Source organism: Saccostrea cucullata, unplaced genomic scaffold (assembly GCF_032062105.1).
Source record: "Saccostrea cucullata isolate Sc308-1 unplaced genomic scaffold, CSIRO_AGI_Scuc_v1 ctg138, whole genome shotgun sequence".
NCBI classification, from domain to species: domain Eukaryota; kingdom Metazoa; phylum Mollusca; class Bivalvia; order Ostreida; family Ostreidae; genus Saccostrea; species Saccostrea cuccullata.
Window position 1 is genome coordinate 107,276 of NW_026935400.1, and position 23,434 is coordinate 130,709.

Here is a 23,434-nt window from a genome sequence, read left to right on the forward strand (position 1 = left end):
ATAGCCTTCGTACATTGAACTCATTAATTAATCTTTGACTGGATGCTTGTCTACTCATTACTCCCTAAATATTAATGGATCTGCACTTTTTATCCTAAAACACTTTTAAAACATATAAAATACTCCATGATTTCTTTTAGATTTAATGCCAGACAGGTTTTATATTTAATTCATATGGTCAAGTAGGCATGCTGATTCAACCCCACCCCATAAAATTAGTTTTTAATTAATTAATATTATATAATATCAGATTATTAGTTTATTATGCAATATCAAATAAGTTTTAATTACTTTTTATCAAATTCATTTTAAAACTTAGCTAGCCAACAAGAGCTATTTTTAATCTAACAGCTAGGCTGGCTGTCCATTTGCCCAATACCCAAGGGATAACACCAAACCTCCTCACACTAAACTCATTAATTTCTCTCTAATTTAACATGCAACTTTCTGCTATCAAAATTCTTCCTGACCAGTGCTTGATAATTATGCCCATGGGACAAACTGAATTCCTCTCATTAACACTGAAATTTATTTAAGATTGCTGTAAAGTATATGATGAAAAAATAAGTTTTTACTTGATTTAATACTTTTCAATAAGGATACAACTCTATTTTTTTACATTTTTAGGATTATGAAATTTAAAATTTAGAAAACTTAGTTTTTTAAAAAATTTCACTAAAATTAAAGGTCACAGTGACCTTGAAATAGGTCGCGACACACCGTCTACCTAAGATGTATACTTTTGCCAAGTTTGATAGCTCTAGGTCTAATAGTTTTCTAGTTATGAGCCGGACAGGATTTTTCCATATTTGGCCATAGCATCTTTATTAAAGGTCAGAGCGACCTACTTTTGGTGCACGACACACCGTCTACCCAAGAAGTATCAGTTGACAAAGTTTGATAATCCTAGGCCTAATAGTATTGAAATTATGAGCCGGACAGGAATGGACAGACGGACAGACGGACGGACGGACGGACATGAAGCCTATAACATAATACGTCCCGTCTTAAGACGGGCGTATAAAAAAACAATATTTTTTTTTAAGATAATAACATAAATTTTTATAAAATACTCCTATCATTTTTGTTATTGCAATTGTTAGTGATGAAAACCTTGTGCTACAATACAGGTTAATGTTAAATGCAATATCCTTACAGAGAATTCAAGACTACATACAATACTGGTATGTTTTTATAGTACACGCCTTATCAACAAGCACTTACAATGTTGTAAGGCACTCTTAACCTCCTTCTCTTAAAAACAATTTTAATTACTTTAATTAATGGAGCTCATTGAATTAAACCTACTCCCACTTTGTCTAGCACACAGAAAATGCAATACGTTATAAACTGGAAACTTCATGCCAAATAATTCTCTGGTGCCTTGCAATTCATTGACCGTCATCTCGATGTTTATTCATGTAAAATTTGCATTAAAGCTTTTAATTCCAAAGGAAATCAAATTTATAACTAAATAGCAAACCTTGCTTGGCAAATCTTAAAAAAAGGACCAATAAACCCGAATTCTTCAAATACAGATTAGGTGTTAACTGTATGTAATTTAGGTAATGAGGAGTCACATTCTGGCACTTCCCAGTGAAATATGATCACTGCCTAAATATAAATCAATGATTGGATATATCTAAATGATGATAAAACCAACAGATAATTATACCAGAGTGCATAATCTGCATTTATGCTGAAATTTGTATACTTGTATATAGAGAGATGTTGCAAATAAAAATCTTGGAAATAAGCTTTTAAACAGACTGAAAATATTAAAACACTGGCCAATTATAAAGTCCTCAATAAGAAGACTACTTGTGAAAGAGACATAAAAACAAAGAAAATTGAGAACCCTCAAACAGACTTGCATGCATAATTCATATTTAAAAAAAAAATAAAGAAATAGTAATCAAAAACAATCTTCAAAAATGTTATTTCCTTTTAAAGGTATTTTTAAATATATAATTGTGATGTTGTATTAAAAAGTCTCCTTGTTACATATTGTATGAATGAATAAGGCAAGTGTAATGTATGAACACTCCTACATCCTTCAAAATAAAACTTAACAAAATGCTTAAAAAGTGTTGATAAATTTACAACCACCAAGCTTTGTATAATGCCTGTAATTAAGGTAAGATGCATCTGCCTCTAAAACAAAGTCACATAAAATAATAAATTCCTCAAAAGTTGTCATAAAACATTAAAAGCTTCAAGTAAAAATTTGCTCTATAAAACTGTCATCTCGTACAGTAATGATCAGCAAATCATCAGAAAAAGCCCAACTTCAATATTTCTTCTACCGTCAAGCTGTCATACAGTCAATTTTACTTGCAGTTAAGCAACATCACTCACACACAAAAAATATCTTCTTGCATTACAATTTTCGAGCAGCATACAAATGCTTTATGCAGACATAAATTTGAGATAAAATGCACTTTTCCTTTCTAACAACATTTTTTGTACAAATATTGCATTACATACACAGAAAGCACACAACCTCTATCACATGAGATGTATGAAATACAATCTGTTGTACCAAGACAGTTCATCATACACTTTATGTCTGACACTTAATGGTCACAATCCGGTAGAAGTGCAAATCAATAGAAAACAGAAATACCAGAGCTTTCTAAGAGAGCTGTCTAAATTTAGACTGTAAGACATAGCTGCAAATTCATTAATGAAGAAAAACTTCCAACAGATATTTTCTTGTACTGAGAACGATTACAAATACAACACTAGGCTGGCAGAATATTTTACCTTATGCCAGTTTAAAGCACAACTCTTGCTTTCCAGCCTTTACTTTTAAAGCTTTTAAGCAAGTACTAATTAATTTATTCTATAGAAAACTTCACAGGCAATTTTTCTTTGCTCCGTGCATTTTTTAAATTATCAGACATTTCAAAGTCAATTTCTGCATACCCTTGTAGAGGGGGACCGCAATCATCTGGGGAGGAAGGATGCCTAGTCTGGCGAAATTTCTGTTCCGCTGGGATTTCTTCACTGGATCCGAGGTCCAGCTTAGCATAGTTCAGTGTGGGTCCTTCTGGGAGCTGCTGACTGGAGGTAGATTTAGACCTCACAGTTGGGAGGGACATTTCCTCATACTCACTGGCAAGATCGGAACAACTACGACGATTTATATCCCCCTCCTGCCCATTATCACCACTCTGTTCCGACTCCATGGCCATGCAGGGCATACTAAGTTGTTTATGAAGCTCTTGATTTGAGGTCACAGAAAGTGGAATAGGGCTTTTTAAATTTAAAGATTCACAGCTTCTCTCAATTTCTTTTTTACTGTCTCTGAACACATTGTCTTGTTCCTGAAGGGAACTCACACTTGGCTTTTTCTTTAGTCCAGTGGTAACTGTTTGATCCGATTTTGGGCCCTCATTCGGTGGACTGGCTCTCAGTCTACTGTCCTGTCTCGTATACAAATCACCGTCTACTGAGGTCCCCTCTGAAGGATCTCCTCTGATGGGAGACCTCGGAGGGTAAGAGAAATTTGAGCTCCGTTTATTGTCCCCAAAGTCCAGCCCCACATACCCATCATCATCCTCAGTGTTGTCCAGTAGCACTGCTTTCATTGGGAGCACCTGTTTGATTACTGCACTCTCTCTTTTGCTCTCTTTAATCAGTTTTCTATCAGGTTCAGACTTTAAACTTGCTGGAACATTGTTTGGTGGTTTTGCAGAACACTCAGTTTCTAGTTTCTCAGTTGTATCCTTTGTTGGTTTGTTCTTCTTTTCCTCATTTGAACTTGAGTCTGTATTAAAATAAGATCTGACAACTGTTGGACTTTTCAGAGAATTGTCCACTGTAATAGTTGTATCTGGTGCATACTCCATATATGAATAGTTCTCTGAATTGCTTTTAGGCTTGGTAACAGAATTATCCTTCTTTGTTTGAGGAATAGTGTCTGTGTTCTTATTGGACTCACTTTCTCCACCTTTATTTTCTTTAACTAAAAGCATTGCTGAGAACAAGGGGTCAGCTGACATACTGTACTGAGGAAGTTGGGCACTTGGTTTTTGAACAGTTGTGGTGGACTCATGCACCACATTGCTTTCTGCTACTCTGCTAACAGTCTGTGGATTTTCCGTCAGGTTTCCTACATCTACACTACCGGGTTCATAGTCAATATACTGATTATCATCTGATTGTTTCCCAGCCTTCTTGTCCACACTTTTATGAGCCTCACTGGACACTATGCTTGCTTTGGGACTGTGTCTTCCTAATCGGGAGCCCTTGTGAGATTTCTGATCTGCTTTGAAAGATCCAGATCTTGGACTAGGCCTTGAACATGTGCCAAAAGAATTAGATCTGGAATCTGGATTTTTCTCTGAGCCAAATGATCCAGATCTAGATCCAGGTCTTTTTTCATAAGAAAGTGAATTTGACCTTGAACTTGTTTTTTTGTCCGATAATGATCCAGATCTAGTCTCCTGCACCTGATTTTCTCCTGAAATCCCAGGAGCATAAGGAACGTAGCTTTCATCCTCAGACTCTCTGCCTGATCCACACGGACTCCTGCTTGCAATGGAGGACCTAGAACTCACATTTAAACTTGATGATTTTTGAGCATTTCCATCACTGGATTTGATTACTTTTATACTGGGTGATTCCTGTTTTATTCCAAAACTGTTTATAACTGCAGGTGAAGAACTAAGGCTTTGGTTTGATGAACTTCTAGAATGACATGCACTTGACTTTGCACTTTTGGGGGTTCCAATACTCATATCGATATATCCTGTATCATTACTTTTTTCCAAGTGCATGTCCACATATTCCGAGTTTCTACTAGAGTTACGCAGAGATTCAGAGGATGAAGCCTTTGATGAGAAAGACATACGTTCAATAGAGTCATTAGAAGTGCGATGAAATAATTGTTTATCAATACTTGAATGACGAACCGATTCAAAGGATCCTACTTTTCTCCTGACATCATGAGCAAGTTGGGCTAGTTTTGATTGTTGTCCATAACTTGATGAACGCTGACGGGCTTGTGACAAGATTTTACCTACACTAGATGTTCGAGGCCTGTAGCTTTCACTTGTGGCTCGGGGTCGGTATTCCATCTCCATCATGGAGTCTTCTGAGAAAAGCGACTGGCTCAGTGGACTTGAACCCAAAGAAGAGTCAGTATTCATATAAGTGTGGGTGGCTTGTGCTTTCTTCTGAGCAATGAGGTGAGGAGCACTCTGCCAGCGACCACTGTCTGTTGTTTCCTCCTTGGCCTTCGGTTCAACATAACTGGTATGGTGCCTCATTGTTTTGGTAGTACTGGGTTTAGATCCTAGGGAGAAAGATCGTTTCGGCAGATCGCCAGACATTGAGTCGTCTGAGAGGTAGCAGACCACTTTGGCAGGGCGGAGATTGTCAGAACCAGGTACTGGACTGTTTGCTGTTGGCGTCATAGGTAAATATGCTTCTCCACCTAAAACAGAAAACAAACTTATTTTAATCTCTACACATTTTCATGTAATTTCAAACTAAATTAAACTCAAATGAACTTTTTACACATTAATATTATTTTTTACTAATATTAAACTGCTGTACTACATGTATTCACAACGAGAATATAATTCCAATCAAGTTCAATATTTATTGCTATTAATGACCCCCTTTTGATGAAAACTTACTTCCTCCCTCCTTGATCTGAGGGAGAGGCTGACTGGAGGGCCCCATCTCCATGTAGCCTGGCTCCTTGGGCTGTCTGATGGGAATCGGTGCTGAGGCTGCTATTCTCCCAGCATGCCCTGCTCCCATCGGGATGTAACCACTGTTCATCTGAGCGGATGCAGCTGCAAAAGATAAGGACGCTTTTATAATAAAGTCTGAAAAATCTTCCCCATCATATAATTTGTTTTCAGTATAAGAAATATCTTCTACCGTATATGCTCGCCTATAAGTTGGTTGTATTTAATAAGCTTATATATCAGAGGGACTGACCTCATATAATACCATTAATTTTATAGCTCGCCAATAAGTCGGACATAGAGTTTTGGACCAGAGATTAACTCCCAAAAATCTGACTTATAGGCAAGTACATATGGTATATAAAAAAGGAAAATATTTTGTGAAAGAATCCACTGTAGAAATTTTATAAAGTCAGTGTAACCACATTAAAATCCATGTGATCATTTTACAATGTCAATGTGACCATTTTACACTATCAATGTGACCATATTACAATATCAATGTGACCATTTTACAATGTCAATGTCACTATTTTACAATGTCAATGTCAATCTAAAATGTCAGTGTGACCATTTTACAGACCATTTATCTATGTCACTGTGAGCATTTTACAATGTAAGTGTGACCATTTACAAAGTCAGTGTAACCATTTTACATTGTCATTGTGCCCTTACCTTTCTCTGAGTGTGGACTTGATATACTCATGTCAATATAACCAGGCTCAGGATTGTTACTACCCATTGAACCAGGCTTCATGTCCATGTACCCTCCCTCCATCCTGGGCACCGGTTCATGGTCCGAGGCAGAGGACCCTGTAAACAGACAGGCTCAGCAATGTTAAATAAATGCCATTTACAGTGGTCTTTTTGAAATGTAGTATGTCAGATACACAGCTATATATACTTAATTTTTACTGCTTAATCTAATAAATTTAAATATTTATTTTCTATGAGTTACATATTTTGAGATTAATACATATTTGGGAGGGGGGAAAGTGGTAGTATTTTTCATATTTTGAACATGATACAAGTTCGTGTACAATATACAGGAAAATCCAGCTGACTGATAATATTTATGAATGAACTTTTTTAAATTTCCAATGACAGACTGCTATTGCTAATTAAGGATTTGACCCATACCTGATCTCTCCATTGGGTGGTCTCTAAATGGTGAAATGGACCGTGAGGTGGGAGACATGACAAGATAGGAATTGGGGTTCTCCACTGAATTAGGACTCCTCACGTCCAAGTGTCTATAAAAAAATTAATTAAACCATAGAAAAAACAAAAAATAAGCTCCGACCATCATAAATGAAATGATTAGTTACACTGTCAATTATAGGAGTATTTACTTGACAATGGTTGAGTCCGGTCCTGGACTAGAGCCATACAATTCTGGACTTTTATACGTAAAACTGTCATGACGAGGTTTCTGTTGCTCCATCGAATTGGACAAACCACGCTCACGGAAGGATTCTGATGGTGCCTTATGGGAACTGAAATGCAGAGAACAAAAAAATTTATGAGCAAAATCAATTATACAGTAAATTACGCTTATTACAAAGTGCCACGGATGGAAGATTTTGCTACAGTGATAAATGTAACAATCTCTCAGGGAAGATTTTAACTTCCAAATTAGCTGTAATAATGGTTTTTTTTTTTTTAGCAGTTTGCATTATATCTTTAGGTTACAAAATAGGAACTACTCTTGCAGAGCTGCCAACATTCTAAAATGAAAAATAGTAAGGCGGGGTCTAGGGACCACCTAGGCCCCTTGCTGCTAAAGATTTTTTTTGCAAATGGACATGTAATCTGAGGAATGTTTCCATCTTTTTACTCTAAAACATTTACATGAATGTAATCGGCCATCTAAAACTGCAACGATGATACAAGCAAGCATTGTAAGAATTATGAATATATTATAATAGTAGAAACTATAGACTGCCAGCTTTGAAAATACCGGTATTATAAATTTGAACGAGAAAAACTTGAAATCGGAATAATATACAGAGAAATCGTAAGGCGTATTTTAGACGTTGATTTCGTACGCCTTACGCCAAAATCGTAAGGGTTGGCAGCTCTGCTCTTGGGGACAAACATACATGCATGCATGGCATACAGTGCAGAAAACAAAATATTTGTCAAATTTATTGTGTATCCTGACCTACTACTGATGGCAATGACTAACAATGTCAAGACTATAAAAGAAACTGACCACATGGATAAAGGATCAATTAATTTAATAACGATTCTCTGTAACCACTTAAACTTCGTTGCCACGCATGGTCACCGATTTTGATGAAACTTCACCCATGCTTAGTACTTGACACCAGAACCAAATATCAAACAAAATTTCGTTGCTATGTGTCTCGGTTGCTATGGCAACAGCCTCAAAAGTTTGAAAAATCGAGATTTTCAGCCACTTTAAATCTTGACCGTGGCTTAATGAAAACTAGAAAAAGCAAACAAACCATTCTCACAAAAACATGGCACCTTGATGTCACTTATACTGTAAAAAAACTGCTTAGAATATATCTCTAAGTAAGTGGTAGCCAAGGGTACATTTGGAATACATTTAAAATGCTGAAATATGCTGAAAAACACTCCGTATTCACTAATGATAGATGTTACATGCTCAAACTCAATCAACGACTTAAGAAAAACAATGAAAATGTTTGACCTTAAGTATATAAGTATAAGCAATGTTATTCTATAAATAACTTTTGTGGTTGCCATGGTAACACAGTGTAACCATGCAAAACCAGTAACTAAGATTGAGTTAATGCTACTGTCTTGAGGAAAAACATGAAAATTCAAGACTGGCAAATATGCATCCTTAGGACCTTGCAACACCAAAACCATAAGAAAAATTCGGTATAATTGCTACTTTGTAGTGTTACCATGGAAACAAAGTACCAGTGCTTAAAAGTGAATTATTTTTCACTGCATTAAGAATTTAATTGCCATTTAATCAAGAAACAAATTAAAGGACTCAGCTTGAATAGTAGTTATCTGTTAGAACTGAAGTTGAATATCATATATTGATAAAATTTGATGAATAAAACAACACTGTTGCTATGGTTACCAAGAAGTGAAAATGTTCGATTTTGTGAACTTTATATCAATATTACCGGTAAACCCTGTGTGCCAACTTCTTGCATCCACTTACAGATTGGATGATAGTCAAACTTAAAAGTCAAGTTCGCTGTTAATAAATATCAATCATAAAAGTTTTGGGAATCTACATTTGAGGGTACGTATCCAAGGAAAGAAAATATTTTTCAGGTTTTTAAGCATATATTTTCTGCTTATTTCCATAGCAACGCTCTATTTAAAGAATCTAATCTGAATTTTTTCAAATGGGAAAACTTGGAGCACACCAACATCTTATAAAATTGATCATTAGTTATGAGGAAATGTGCTTTTTTTAAAAGATAGGATCAGATTTAAACATACATAGTGCTACTTTGAAGGCTCTCTGTGGTATAAAAACCTTGGCAACCATTGCCAACCAAAATGAAATATCATATTTTGTTCTTGGTATATGTTTCAAGGTTCTTTTTTCTATTATTTGGTCACATTTCATCCTATAATTGCTTTTTATTTTTATGTGTATGACTTTATAAAATTCAATGAATATTTTTTTTACTTTTGAATACTTTGTTACCATAGTGACATATGTAATAGTTGATTTACCAAACATGTTTATCATGCACGTGAGACATCTGACCTTCAACTTTTGGAAACAGTCATTGCCAATTGTTTGCTTTGTCGCAAATGTTAACTATGGGGCTCTAAACATGTTAAAAAATGCCATTTTTCGAACTTTAAGACATGTCGCCATGGTAACTATAAAACATAGCAACCAATTTTTGCCTGATTTCAGTTTAGGGTATCAATGACTTTTATCATAGATAGTTTGGAGAAATTCTGAAACTATGCGTGCCACAGATCCTATATGAAATTTCAAATGATTACAGAGAATGGCTCTTAACATGTTTGATGCTTGGTATTTGACAATTAATTACATCATATAAAAGTACATTAATAATCGATGTCATGTGTTTGACATTGGAAATTCCAAGTAATAACTTGTCAATCCTGGAGATCAACAATCCCATTGTAAGGTACAGATACAACTATCACAATCAAGGCAAACTAAAAGTAAGAACAATTAATTTCAAAGTATATTGAATTCAATAATTGTATCCAAAATAAAATTTAGAGACATTCTCAGTTAATCATTTCATTTTGTTCAAAAACAATTGAGTTTCATTTGAAACATAATCAACATTTATTATTTTTAAAACATTGTCCGATACATGTACAAGGATCATTTAGTGATTTCACAAGAAAGAAAAAAATAAATATCAACACACCCCTATAGCCTCAGGATAAAACTAAACAACAAAATACACACAGAATTTTACAACATTACATGTTATCTTGATAGACTGACATTTATTTGCGTCGGCTATTTGGGGGGAGGGATTCACACTCAACCAATTTATGAGCAATATACTCTGCATCAAAATAATTGATTAAAAAGAGTTATCAGCCTTTCCTTCTAAAAAGTTGGTGTTTTACTGTTAGTAGCAGTTTAGATGGGAACATACACACTATATGAATATACAGTAAAACTCTGATAAAACGAAGTCACTGGGACCTCTGAAATTACTTCGCCATATCCATAATTCATTATATCCCTATAAGGAATTCCTTGAATTTATATGGCTGGGGATTCAAAATAACTTAGCTATATCTGTCAATTCGCAGTATCTGTGTTTGTACTAAACAAGTTTTACTGTATGTAATACACACCTGGCAGGACTTGTACTGATCTGGGGCAAGGTGTTAACTTCAGGGGGCAGGGCACTGCCAGGACGAGGTATTTTTTTCTTCTTATTCCTAAGTGACCTACAGAAATAATTAAAACAATCAATATATACACCATAGCACATATGTTACAAATGCTTTGAGAGATTAGAAATTGTTCAAATTAAGACATGATGCAAAATTAAAACAAAATCCTTTGGCCTTCATAATCAAAAGTTTTTAAAGCTAAAAATTATCAATTCTTACCCTTAAAATATTCAATTCACTAGGAGTAAGGATATCAACTAATTTGCATGTGCTCTTTACTCTGGAATCCAATTTTTGTTGTACAATTTCCCCCTTTTCATTTTCCCTATTGTCACTTCATTCATCACTTACCCTTGACCTTGACTGCCCTCACGGCTGCGACTTTCATGAGTCTCCATCTCAGCATCCCGAAGACGACCCGAGGAACTGGTGTTACTGCGAGACCTAAAAGGCTCTCTCATTGCACTGCAAAATTACGTTATGTAGCATAAGAATTTGGGTATTTTTTCCGTTTCTCTTTCATACAGCTATTAGCATCATTGACCAGGCTAGTATTATTAATTTGATGTATCTTCTAGTATGTAACAATTTCAAATGAGTACTAAATAAGGAAAAGAAAAGTTTATAAGGATACACAGTGCAGATCAAATGACCAGAGAAATACAATATCATTTTTTGGCTATTAAAAGTTTCACTTCTGGGAATTCCATCTAAGTATTAAGTAAATCAAAGGAACAATGTACCTGATGTGTAAAGGAGTAGGCAATATTGCCTTATTATAATTACCAGAAAAGCCATTTTTGGAAATTTGCTTTTTCATTAAAATTGCCTTTTCCCTTCAATTATATCACCACATACAAAAAATCAATTGTAAAATCAATTTAAGTAAGACTATAATTTAGTATGCATAAATACTGAAAAATTTTATTGCTATAAGATTTCAAATGCATTGAGAACAAAAAATTATATAGTCATCATGGAGAGGAAATATAAAATGACAGTGCCCACACGATACACCTACTCATCATCTGAGAGTGAAAAGCACTCCAGCCTCCTCCTATCAGAGCCACAACTATTGTATTTGTCTCCCACTTATCACCTACACAGCTGCCATCACCACTTGTCTACGACAATGACTAGTATCACATCAGAAAATAAATCGTCAGTAATATAGCAATTGACAAACACAATTCATTGATCACCAAAGAAAAGAAAAATTCTAATCCCCAGGGTGCTTTATAAGGAGAATACGGCATTATACTAAAGTATTCTTCATTTCTTAAATGTTTGAAATTAATGTTTATGTATATTGTACTGACATGTTTCAATGCTGATAAATATAAATTTAAATAATTTGTAGAGTACAACAAAGAAAATGTCAAATTCAGTAACCATTTTTTACACTGGTCTTGAGAGTCTGGTAAGTAAAGTACCCATTTAGCATGCTTAGATAGACAGGGCACTGAATTCCATACCCAGCATCACCACATGTTCTCTTGTTTATTAATTAATTTATTAAAGCAAAACAGACTTTATAAAATTTACATATTAAGCTAGCACGAACAGAGGTATAGATTTTAACTGAAACTAATTTCATGTTTACTTATATGCACCCTTGTTATTCTTTTGGAAATGTGGACAATTGCAATTTTGTAATTTTTTGAAGTTTAAAAATGTTTTTCCTTGGGCATTGCTACACCATGGCCAACAGGGCAATCAGTTGAAAAATTGAATTGTAACTAACATGTGAAGGGCTGTAACTCTAAATTTTGATGAGATCCCCCAACCTTTTAAATTCTGGTCCTACTCAGTTCAAACAACATATGATACACTATTGACAATTATGGGTCACACTTTGAGCAGAAAAACACAACTATAAACTTTTGACTGCAGGTGAGCTAAAAATTCAGATGTCATACTGATTATCTCTGCATAGTAATTTTCTCTGCATTCAATTTGGATCAGTCTGTAGCAAGAGTGCAACGATAATACCGCGGTTTATTTCTCTACGGTTCGGTTCACGATACCTGAAACTGATATCACAGTTCGGTTCAAACAGTCCGTAATTATCTGAATCATCCGTTTTGGTTCCTTGTTTACTATTTCAAAATGGCTTCTGCACGAAGCAGCAGTTTAACTTGTTTCCAGCCTCATATTTAATGGGTTGAAGGATGTTATCACTTTCCTAGTGTTAGTGTAATGAACATTTGATAATTTTTTTTAGTTTAAAGTATATGATGACAAACGTCTGACTTTTTAACCCAATATGTCACGTATCGTGATACATATCGTATCGTGAACTGAATACCATGATACGTATCGTATCATGTGGTAGGCGTATCGTTGCACCCCTACTCTATAGACAGCAGATTTTATTACAGCACCTGAGTAACCTTGTGACCAACTAGATTGAAACCTAATGTGATACTTGTTTGAACACCCTATTCAGCTTTCAGGCAACCTATTGAAAACTTTACCAGTATTTTGTAATTCGCTGTAAGAAACTACAAAAATACACTTTGTGCTATGCTTTCCTCACCTCAGTAGCACTTCGTGCATGCTCTGTGCTATGTATGCATCATCGACCTGCATCCACAGCTCTCCCGACCCTGTCGGAGAATGGCGGCCCAGCTCCATGAAGAAAAACGCCTCTTTATGGCCACACCTCCTTATGTTCATCATCTAGAAGAAAAGCATTGCATTAATCTCAATTATAATTCATAAGTAGCTGTAATGTTGGGTATGAGAGATGTTTCAAACCAAATAGGTTGAATAACTAATTACTATTAAACACATACTCATAATCGTCTTACAAATCTACTTAACACGTACTCATAATCTTTTTACAGATCGGACAGAATCTGAGCATGATAAAGCCGCAGTCTCAGACTCACAGATGACTCACCTGGATTTCAAAGTCCACTTTATTAGAATTATTCCTGACAAAACAGACTGTGTCCTGAAGACAGAAGCGGTATCCTCCACACAGGTGCTTGCTTACTCCTAGTCCCTTAGGTTTGATCTCCACTTGCCATATATAATCTGAAGTCAGAAAACATTGCAATGATACAATAATGTATATATTATACAACTCAGTAGATTGGATCTGTTGTAATTGTAAAGAGGGAGGAAAAGGGAAGACATACATATACGAGTATACTGGAAGGGGGGGGGGGGGGGGGTCACAAAGATTCCAGTGTTGATTCTTACAACTTTGAACTATTTTTCTAAATTCCATGTGCTATCATTATTCCAGTGAAGATCTGATGTCTTTTTATATTATTTATGTAAAAGTTATTGATTTAATTCTGTTAAGTGTACTGAACATAAGGATGACAAGTTTCTATGAAAAGATAAAAGTGGATATTTTTTACTTAAGGGGGCCGACTATAGTTTTATTGTGTGAAAACTACAATAGCGAAACTCTTCAAGTGTATACCATATATAACTTACATTAACTTCAGTGTACATGCAAAGTTTGGGGGAAATCTACCGTCCAGGTATTTCTGAGGGACTGTCTCAAAATACGGGTACATTTACTATAGGATTATATAGGAAAGTGCCAATTTTTAGCACTTTAAAGCAAATTATACAAATACTACAATAGACATTTTGTTCAAACTATAATATTTGATGAGTAATAATATATTATACAATATATGTAAGAAACACAAAATTCTACCGTCTTGTTACCAGAGGGGGCATCTCAAAATGCAAAAAAATTAGCAAATTTTACTATTTTTATAGAGTATTACAAAATATGACGTACACAATGGATTCACATGAAAACATAATAAAAATATTGGAAATATTCTCAAATTTCTATGTTTTAAATTTCAAGAGCGTATGTTGATTACTTTTTCTTTAATAATATTTTTATTACCCCTTTCTTTAAGAGCTACAGATTATCATAACGTCAAAAACACACTGCAACGACGTCAACCTACCTATCAATTGCAAAATCGGTTAAAAAATCAGTTATGTCAAATTGTAATTACATTTTTATACCTATAATTTCTTAATTTTGTTTAATTTTAATAATTAAGCAAAAAAAGTTGCATTAAAACAGTAAATACGCTTCATTTTACTATGATGCGCGAAATATTGCGCAATGGAAACTATAGTCGGCCCCCTTAATTAAACTATAATAAGTTTAGGATGAAAAGATAAAAGTAGATATTTTTTACTTAATTAAACTATAATAAGTTTAGGATAGTTTACTCTAACCAATTAAATTTTTTTTTTCCAATTATAAAGTCAATTTAAGTCATGCTCAACATATTAAATAAATTCTTTCTTACACCAATAATTGAACATAAAGTACAAAAAATAATTAATGTCTTCATCATATTACAAGGAGGTAACTAAACTTTGACTCAGAGGCAATTAGTCATGATAATGAAAAATTTACACATTTATAAACTAAATAAATGGAAATATATTTAAAGATTCAAAATAATAGATAATTTTTTTGTAATAGTATATCTATTTTCATGATGGTAAAAATCAACTTCAGAGTGATAGATGCATCGTTTTAAACAAAGTTAAATGCCAAACATTTTTTCTCTGTCTATTTTGTAGATTCTTGTATAAATGACAAATTATCCTGTAATACTTTAATTTTTTAAGGTTGTGCAGACTAGTAAACTGATAAACAAGAGTTGATAAAAGTGAGACAAAATATCTTACATTTGCATAACGTTACAGTATATACATTAAATGTTATTCAGCATCAGTTGTGTGTTTGAAAGAACCGGAATAAACTTGTCAATAAAAGCTTGCGTCCGATGTAGCTTACTTGAAAACAACAAACGACAGACGAAACAAAAATTAATACAGGCAAGTACTGAAGTAGTAAGACTAATAGTTATTACTGAGTACTACACTAAGTATTCTGTTGATTGCTGATCATCCTTTTTCTCAATATTTGGGGCAACATATCTTCATCATTCTTTATATTTATTTGGCTTTATTATATACTTGAATTCTTCTATGGATCCTCATTATTTAGGTGACTGTTAAGTCCCTTGGGCCTATTGCTAGTGGGTGGCAGCAGAATTTGTCAAAATCAAAATCTAATATAGAATAAAGTTTCATTATGTAGTCTTCAAATTATTGGTCTATAAGGTTTAATGAAATTGAAAATGGGCCAAACTGTAGTAAGAATGATTTAAAAACTAGCTATCAGACAGACAGAAGAACAGCTACTCAGACAGTCAGGCCACAGACTCTTTACTACATTACCACAGATTTAGCTTTTCTGGTCTCTGTCCAGTAAATTATGGATTAACATTAAAATTTACCAGTCATGCTGACTGTAAGTTTAAATGTTAGGAAGACCCCTGGGATTTTAGAAATTAATGGACTCACTATTTAGAGCAATACACAACTCTTGATTCCTCAAAGTCTGCACTGAATGCAGAAAAATCTCTTTTCTATATTATTCCCATAACATTATTTATTTAATATGTTTATAGCAATGTTATGACTTATACAGAAATATCATTTAGTATAAATTTGTAAATTAAGCTTTCAATAACAGTGTACAATTTGTATTCATTTTAACAAGAAGTCCACTGTATGCTAAGAGGGATTAGCTCAAGGATTGTCCTTGTACAGTAGTTTAGACAATCTTAATGCCCCTCATTATACACGTTATGTGATATCAGTTTTACTACTTGTTAAATGTTGAAGTACTTCTACTAGCGAAAAAAAGACAGAAAAAATATCTCTTATTCATTTAGAGTCGCCTGCGTGGCGCAGTGGTTAGAGTGTCTGCTCTAGAAGCGAAGTAAGGAGTCAATTCTTACGTCGCAGGTTCGAATCTTGCTGTGGGATGATGAGACTGGTCCTTCAGATGAGACCGTATGAACCGAGGTCCGATGTCACAGTAGGAAAAAGATCCCTCACTGCTCAAAAGCCTCGAGTGCCGAGTATAGGACAAAATTTGTAGCTCTCCATTGGCAAGTGGTGGTGTCTCCATATGAGTGAAAAATTCTCAAGAGGGACAATAAACAACATACAATCAATCAATCTAATTCATTTAGCATTAAAACACAATAAACTAAAGTCTATAAAAAAGATCATGTTTATAATTTACACAGTTGAAAAAAAGCACCTGCTACATATAGGATATTTTAGGCACGCACTGTAGAAAAACTTGTTTTTGAAAAGTAAAGTAAATTTATAAATTATTTCTGCAGTTTTTTTTATCACGTTTTTAAAGACATCATGATCTGGTTGACAGGGTTTACACGTCATTTGGAAATAAACAAAGTTAGACAAACAAAACTTTTACAACAACACTTCAGTGCACCTGTACTTGAAGTTGCACTAAGATGTTTACATGCAGGGATAGACATCAACTGCCTCAGGCATATTAAACATGTTAAAATTTTCTTGACTTCGAGCAAGTAGATTTTTTAGAGAAACCTATTTATATATCTTTACTTTACATTACCTTATCAAATATAAACAAGAGGCCCATGGGCCACATCGCTCACCTGAGTAACTTGGGTGATGAAGTTCTTTACCCGATTTCCCCTCTTGCTATACCTATCATGCCCCCCTACCCCCTCCCCTTTCATGATTTTAATACTTTAGAATCTACACTAGCAAGGATGCTTTCACATAAGTTTCAGCTTTCCTGGCCAAGTGGTTTTTGAGAAAAAGATTCTTAAAAGATTTTTCCTAATTTATCTATGTAAAACTTGAGATTCCCTATTGTGGCCTGCCCTACCCCTGGGGGTTATGACAATTAAATATCTACTCTACCCCAGGATGCTTACACATAAGTTTCAGCTTTCCTGGCCAAGTAGTTTTTGAGAAAAAAATTCTTAAAAGGTTTTTCCTAAATATATCTATGTAAGACTTGGATTCCCTATTGTGGCCCCGCCCTACCCCTGGGGGTCATGATTTTAATAATTTAATATCTACTCTACCCCAGGCTGCTTACACATAAATTTCAGCTTTCCTGGCCCAGTGGTTCTTGAGAAGAAGATTTTTAAAGATTTGTTCTATATATTTCTATGTAAAACTTGTATTCCCTATTGTGGCCCGCCCTACCCCCGGGGGTCATGATTTGAACAATTTAGAATCTACACTACCCAAAGGTGCTTCCACATCAGTTTCAGCTTTCCTGGCCCAGTGGTTCTTGAGAAGAAGATTTTTAAAGATTTGTTCTATACATTTCTATGTAAAACTTGAATTCCCTATTGTGGCCACGCCCTACCCCCGGGGGTCATGATTTTAACAATTTAATATCTACACTACCCAAGGATGCTTCCACATAAGTTTCAGCTTTCCTGGCCCAGTGGTTCTTGAGAAGAAGATTTTTTAATGACCCCACCCAATTTTTGTCTTTTCTTGATTATCTCCCCTTGTAAGGGAACTTAGCCCTTCATTTTTATAATTTAAACTCCCCTTACCCTAAGGATGCTTTGTACCAAGTTTGGTTAAAATTGGCCCATTGGTTCTTGAGAAGAAGTCGAAAATGTGAAAAGTTTACGGACGGACGGACAGACGGACGGACGACGGACAAAATGTGATCAGAAAAGCTCACTTGAGCCTTCGGCTCAGGTGAGCTAAAAAATAAAATGGGTACTCTATTTCTGACAGGATATTGAATATTGTTTTTCTCATTTATAATCCCATGGAAGTGCTTCTAGATCATACCATTTATTCAGGATGCAAATTTTTTAAATAATTTTTGCCATGTTTAATCGTTAAGTAGAATAGATTAATTTGCCAGTGTCAACAGAAGATCTTATCTTAAGACTTAAGTACAGATTTATTCACAATATTGTGTTTTGAAATCAGCTACTCAAGAAATTTAATGCCATATAAGGCCAAACAAAAATATATGTGTAGTTCCTATTACACCTCCAAATTGACATATTTTCGAAGTATTAAGATTAAATTTTTAACTCAATTTTTTTTTGTTAAATGTTTTGTGAGATAAAGAATGCATTGTGTGAGAGTATAACTGTGAGATTTGGTATATGAGTTGTGTGAAGGTATAACTGTCAGATGTTGTATAAATTGTGATTGTATAACTGTGAGATTTGGTATGAGTTGTGTGATTGTGTAACTGTGAGATTTGGTATGAGTTGAGTGAAGGTATAACTGTGAGATGTTGTATAAATTATGTGATTGTATAACTGTGAGATGTGGGAGGAGTTGTGTGTGGGTATAACTGTGAGATGTGGTTTGAATTGCGTGAGAATATAACTGTGGAATGTGGTATGAATTGTGTTAGGATATGATTGCGAGATGTGATGTGAATTTTGTTAGCTAACAAAACTGTGAAATATCATATTAATTTTAAGAGAGTATAACTTAAAGGTTTGTAATGATTTGTATGAACATGGTGAATGTTGAATGTATGAGTTGTGTGAAGGTATAACCGTGAGATGTGATATGAGTTGTGTGAAGGTATGACTGTGAGATGTGGTATGAGTTGTGTGAAGGTATGACTGTGAGATGTGGTATGAGTTGTGTGAAGGTATAATTGTGAGATGTGGTGGGAATTTATTTACCGTAGTGGGGATGTGGCTGTTGATAGTCTGTCAGGTATTCATATTGATGCTCCAATAACAGATCCAACCAAATTTGCATCTCTCCAGCATCTTTTACAACTACAGCAAAACACTCATCCACCAAATACAGAGCAATGCAGTTCTTTTGGCGTGTGTCAGACTTCTTGTTGATATTAAAACAGTGGTGGAGATATATTTGTCGCTTCGGCAGTTGTCCAGCTTTGAATTTTTTCTCAGAGTCATGGTACTCCAGCCTTGCTGGGCCACTGCTACTGGTGGAGCGCAACACAAAAAACTTATCCTTCTTTGTCTGAAAATGCAGGTAATCAGACATATACTCAAGGTTTTTACAAGACTTATATGACTACATGAAGTAACATCTTACATCTTTTTCATAACTATTTTTTTTCAATTTTATCTTTAGCATGTACAAAGTCACACCTTAGTGCAGTGAAAGTATTCAACTTTTAACTCTTCTGAAATAGTGCATGAAAATTTAAGGAAAAAAAGTCATCAAATAGCACTCTTTGAGAGACTTTAAACTCACATTTCTAAATATTTTGGGACTCTATAAATCAATTAATGTGTACACACAGGTACTTCTTGAATGAATTCATAGTGCAATGTGAAGCAACCCCACTATTAAATTCATGTCTATGTACACCAAGGTGTCCAAAACAACAGAAATGCATCATTTGCTAAAAAGTTAAAATATTCAAAGATGCAATGTTAAAGCTATGATTTACTTTGGTTGTGTTTTTTTATTTGGTTAGTCCAACTAATGTATATATGAAAAATCAAATGCCTGCATTTTTCATTGCCATTTTATCAAAAAAAGGATATATAAAGCTTCATCAAGCTATTCTGAATAGCTATTAAGTTCTAGCTGCACTATGGTTTTCATATATTTATAGTGTGAATAACACTCAGATCCTGCAATGCAAAAATAATTGCAATTTCTGGTGCAAGATTTTTCACTTTTCAGCTTTGATCAATTGACAATTTTACTCCCTAATTCTAGATTGATACAATGTTTACCAGTAAACAATCTGTATATTCTCCCAACCCTGTCTCTAAAATGGACAAATTTGCTTGATTTGAATTTTATGCAACCCAACAGACAATTCAAATCAAAATAGTTTATCCCCTGTAGAGACAATTTCAAAGGGTTGTGAGGTGGAAGAAATAAAAAGAATGTGTCCAGAATCAGGGAGTAAAAGGTGGTTGAAAACACGAGAACTTCTCCCCAACAGTGCACAAAAAATCTTGCATCTAAATTTTACATTTTTTGCTTTACACGCTCTGTAACATTATGGTCAAAGACTGATATCATTCTATATAAAACCATAACACTACAGTTCTGCGGCTAAGCTATAAAGTTAACTCTCAAGTTTGTGCTGGATCTGCTTATACCTTTAATTTCTTCAGATATCCTGTTTTTAGTATATCCGAGCCTGGCAGCTCAAATGCCATAACAGACCATCTGTTAGAGCTGGCACGACTGATATTGTCATCCTCTGAATCGAAATGTTCCATCATTTCGTCAACCTGACAGCTGAGTTTTCAAGTTATGAAAAACATCGTGCAACTGGACCTCTAAATTACAACATCGCTGGACAATCCATGTTCAAAAATGTCCTTTAAAATCATCCACATAAGTCTTTCGGTTCAGTTATACCATGCACATCCATTCCTAAAAAGTTGTTTACAACCAAATTTGCATGGGTGTTAAACTGGGACTGCGTGGCAGTATGCGCCAAACATTGGTCTCCTGCTTTAAAGGTGATACTTTCTCACTGTACCTCGGTTCAACGATAATTGAGTCTAAAACCAACATTTCCGTGTCTTATTTGAATTAATTGACGAGTTATCTGTTGAATTCATATGTTTGTCAAGGACAAGAAATATTACAGTAGCCATATCTGTCACGTGACTCGAAAATTACTAGAAAATTTGTAAACAAAGTCTGCGCATGCGTGAGAGTTATTAATTCGTACGTCGACTTACATGTACCTCTCGATGTACATATTTTTCTTAGTACTGAATACACAACTTTATATAAAAAAAAAATTCAAACAAAAGCATCATTCGTTCTAAACACGGACCGGTTAACATTTTTTTCCAGATTAGATATTGATTGCCGTAATAAAAGATGTGCAAACAAGTCGAGCGAAGTGTCCTTGGTGCGAAAAAAAATAAATCTCAAATTTTTTTCAGATAATTTGTCTAACATTTACTATCTTTAAGGGAGCGTATTAGTGTCATGTAAAAAAAAAAAATACGTTGGTAATTCAAACTTTAAAGTTGGTTTTAATCTTGGTTTTTCCAACTTTAAAGTTAAATTGGTAATTATAATTAATTCCAATTTAATTTAATCTTGGCCTTTTCCAGCTTAAATCTTGGCTTTTCAAACTTATATCTTGGCTTTTTAAACTTAAAAATTGGTAATTCCAACTTTAATTCAAGCTTTTCCAACTTTAATTTTGGCGTTTCCAACTTTAAAGATAGCTTTTCAAACATTAATTTTTGGCTTTCCAACTGGAAAAGCCAACGAGAGAGAGAGAGAGAGAGAGAGAGAGAAGCAATTCAAGTAACATTTGAATTATAGAGTATAGATAATTTTTTGCAAGGAAATGTCTGAATAAGCAGTATTTTGATCACAAATTCTTTCGAAAAATTGGTATTTTTAGAATTAAGTGTTGTTTTACCTTAAAACCACGGCATGCTTCCAAACAGTCATATTTTCTATGTTGTTTCTGTTTTTCAAAATAACTGTTATTTATTTTTTAAATATTTTTGAGGTCGTTCCATTTGTTTTAAATATTTTCTATTTTTTTAAAATATTTTTTAAGTTGTTTCATTTTTTGTTGTTGTTGTTTTTTTTTTAAATATTTAGTTATTATTTTCCAATATTCTCAAATACTTTTGCATTTTGACATTATAGAAGTTTTTAATTCAAAATAGAAAAATCGAAAAAATTTATTAAGCCGTGTTATTCATTAATTTTCTCTAACAGAAATATTTGTCATTTAAGTAAGATGCAATAGGAGAACGGTACAACGTTTATTTGAATACGAACGTAATATTTATCTTTTTTTTCTTCTCTCGTCATACCTAGAATTATCACCCAATACTCATGATCTGACACACGTATATTTAGTCCATAAAAACAGATGTGGTACTACACATACATTGATCCACAAATTACTATATACATAAATAAATTATCACATCAGTATTAATATGAAGTTGTCGATCTCCATGCTTGTTGGAATACGTTATTGCGTGATCACATAAAAGATATATTTACTTTGTATTAAAGAACAATATCTCATTCTGGTTTTTTATATAAACATGCATTTACATATTAAAATTTATAATGACCCTATACATAGGCGTCACGGAAACAAGTTGAAAAGGGTGGGGGCTTATAAATAAAAAAAAAATTAAACCGCAATTTTCAATGCATGCCTATAGTCTACAACATGTATATCTTTGCAATAAAGTGGGGAAGAGGGTAAGCCCCCCCCCCCCTTCATTCCCCGGCCATCCCCGTTCCGATGCCTATGTGATACATACTTGGATGTACATGTGCACTCTCGATGGCTCGAATTTTGATCTCCCGAACTTCCAATCCTCTCGAAGTCCTTCGTCTTTTGAACCAAGACCTTAATTTTTCTATCTTATATAGACTTCACCTTCCTTATAATTGAATTTCATGTTTGTAACAATGCATCTGTTCTGTACACAGGAAATATGTCTTACAGTTCATTCGACGTGCATGAACATTCTCTTCATACCGCGGCAAACTATTCTTAAAACGAGATTCTAGTAAACTATTGGCAAATACGTTGACTATACATTGTATCAACAGTCTGTAAATCGATTCATATTTTGGCGATTTCTATGGTCGAAACAATTACCTTTAATCGGTTAACTTTTTCCAGAACAAATTGTAGGGAGATTATTTGTTATTTTTACTGATATACAGATTGATTTTTTCCGTTTGTCCGGTGATGACAACAAGGCCAGGGGCCCGTTTCACAAAATATATGTCACCGGGTTCACAGGTGCGTGAAAGTCAGTCAATGTATAGGGTTTCAATAGCTCAGTTGCCATTGGTTAGAACCAGTACGGTTCGAGTCCCAGTTGAGACTTGACTTTTCACCACCTGTGACATTTGGGGCCCAACGAAAAAAAAAGCCCCTTGGAATATACTTCACGCATTTCCTTAATTCCTAGAATTCGAGGAGGAATACGTCACCGGGTTCACAGGTGCATGTAAGTCAGTCAATATATATAGTAAGTTGGTTAGAGCGCTGGCACAGT

The 23,434-nt window shown here is 34.4% G+C and overlaps 1 protein-coding gene across 1 annotated transcript; it reads right to left on the reverse strand.

The window, feature by feature from the left end:
- Nucleotides 1–714: 714 nt before the first annotated feature.
- Nucleotides 715–21,033, reverse strand: LOC134242683 (insulin receptor substrate 2-A-like). Its single transcript, XM_062724780.1, has 11 exons — nucleotides 20,519–21,033; nucleotides 19,106–19,415; nucleotides 13,474–13,610; nucleotides 13,108–13,250; nucleotides 10,920–11,033; nucleotides 10,527–10,622; nucleotides 7,058–7,201; nucleotides 6,846–6,958; nucleotides 6,381–6,518; nucleotides 5,649–5,810; nucleotides 715–5,443 (listed from the first exon to the last, which is right to left on the reverse strand). Exons 1-11 carry the CDS (start codon nucleotides 20,642–20,644, stop codon nucleotides 2,841–2,843), a joined length of 4,086 nt encoding a protein of 1,361 aa, XP_062580764.1. The 5' UTR covers nucleotides 20,645–21,033; the 3' UTR covers nucleotides 715–2,840.
- Between the last annotated feature and the right edge of the window lie 2,401 nt (nucleotides 21,034–23,434).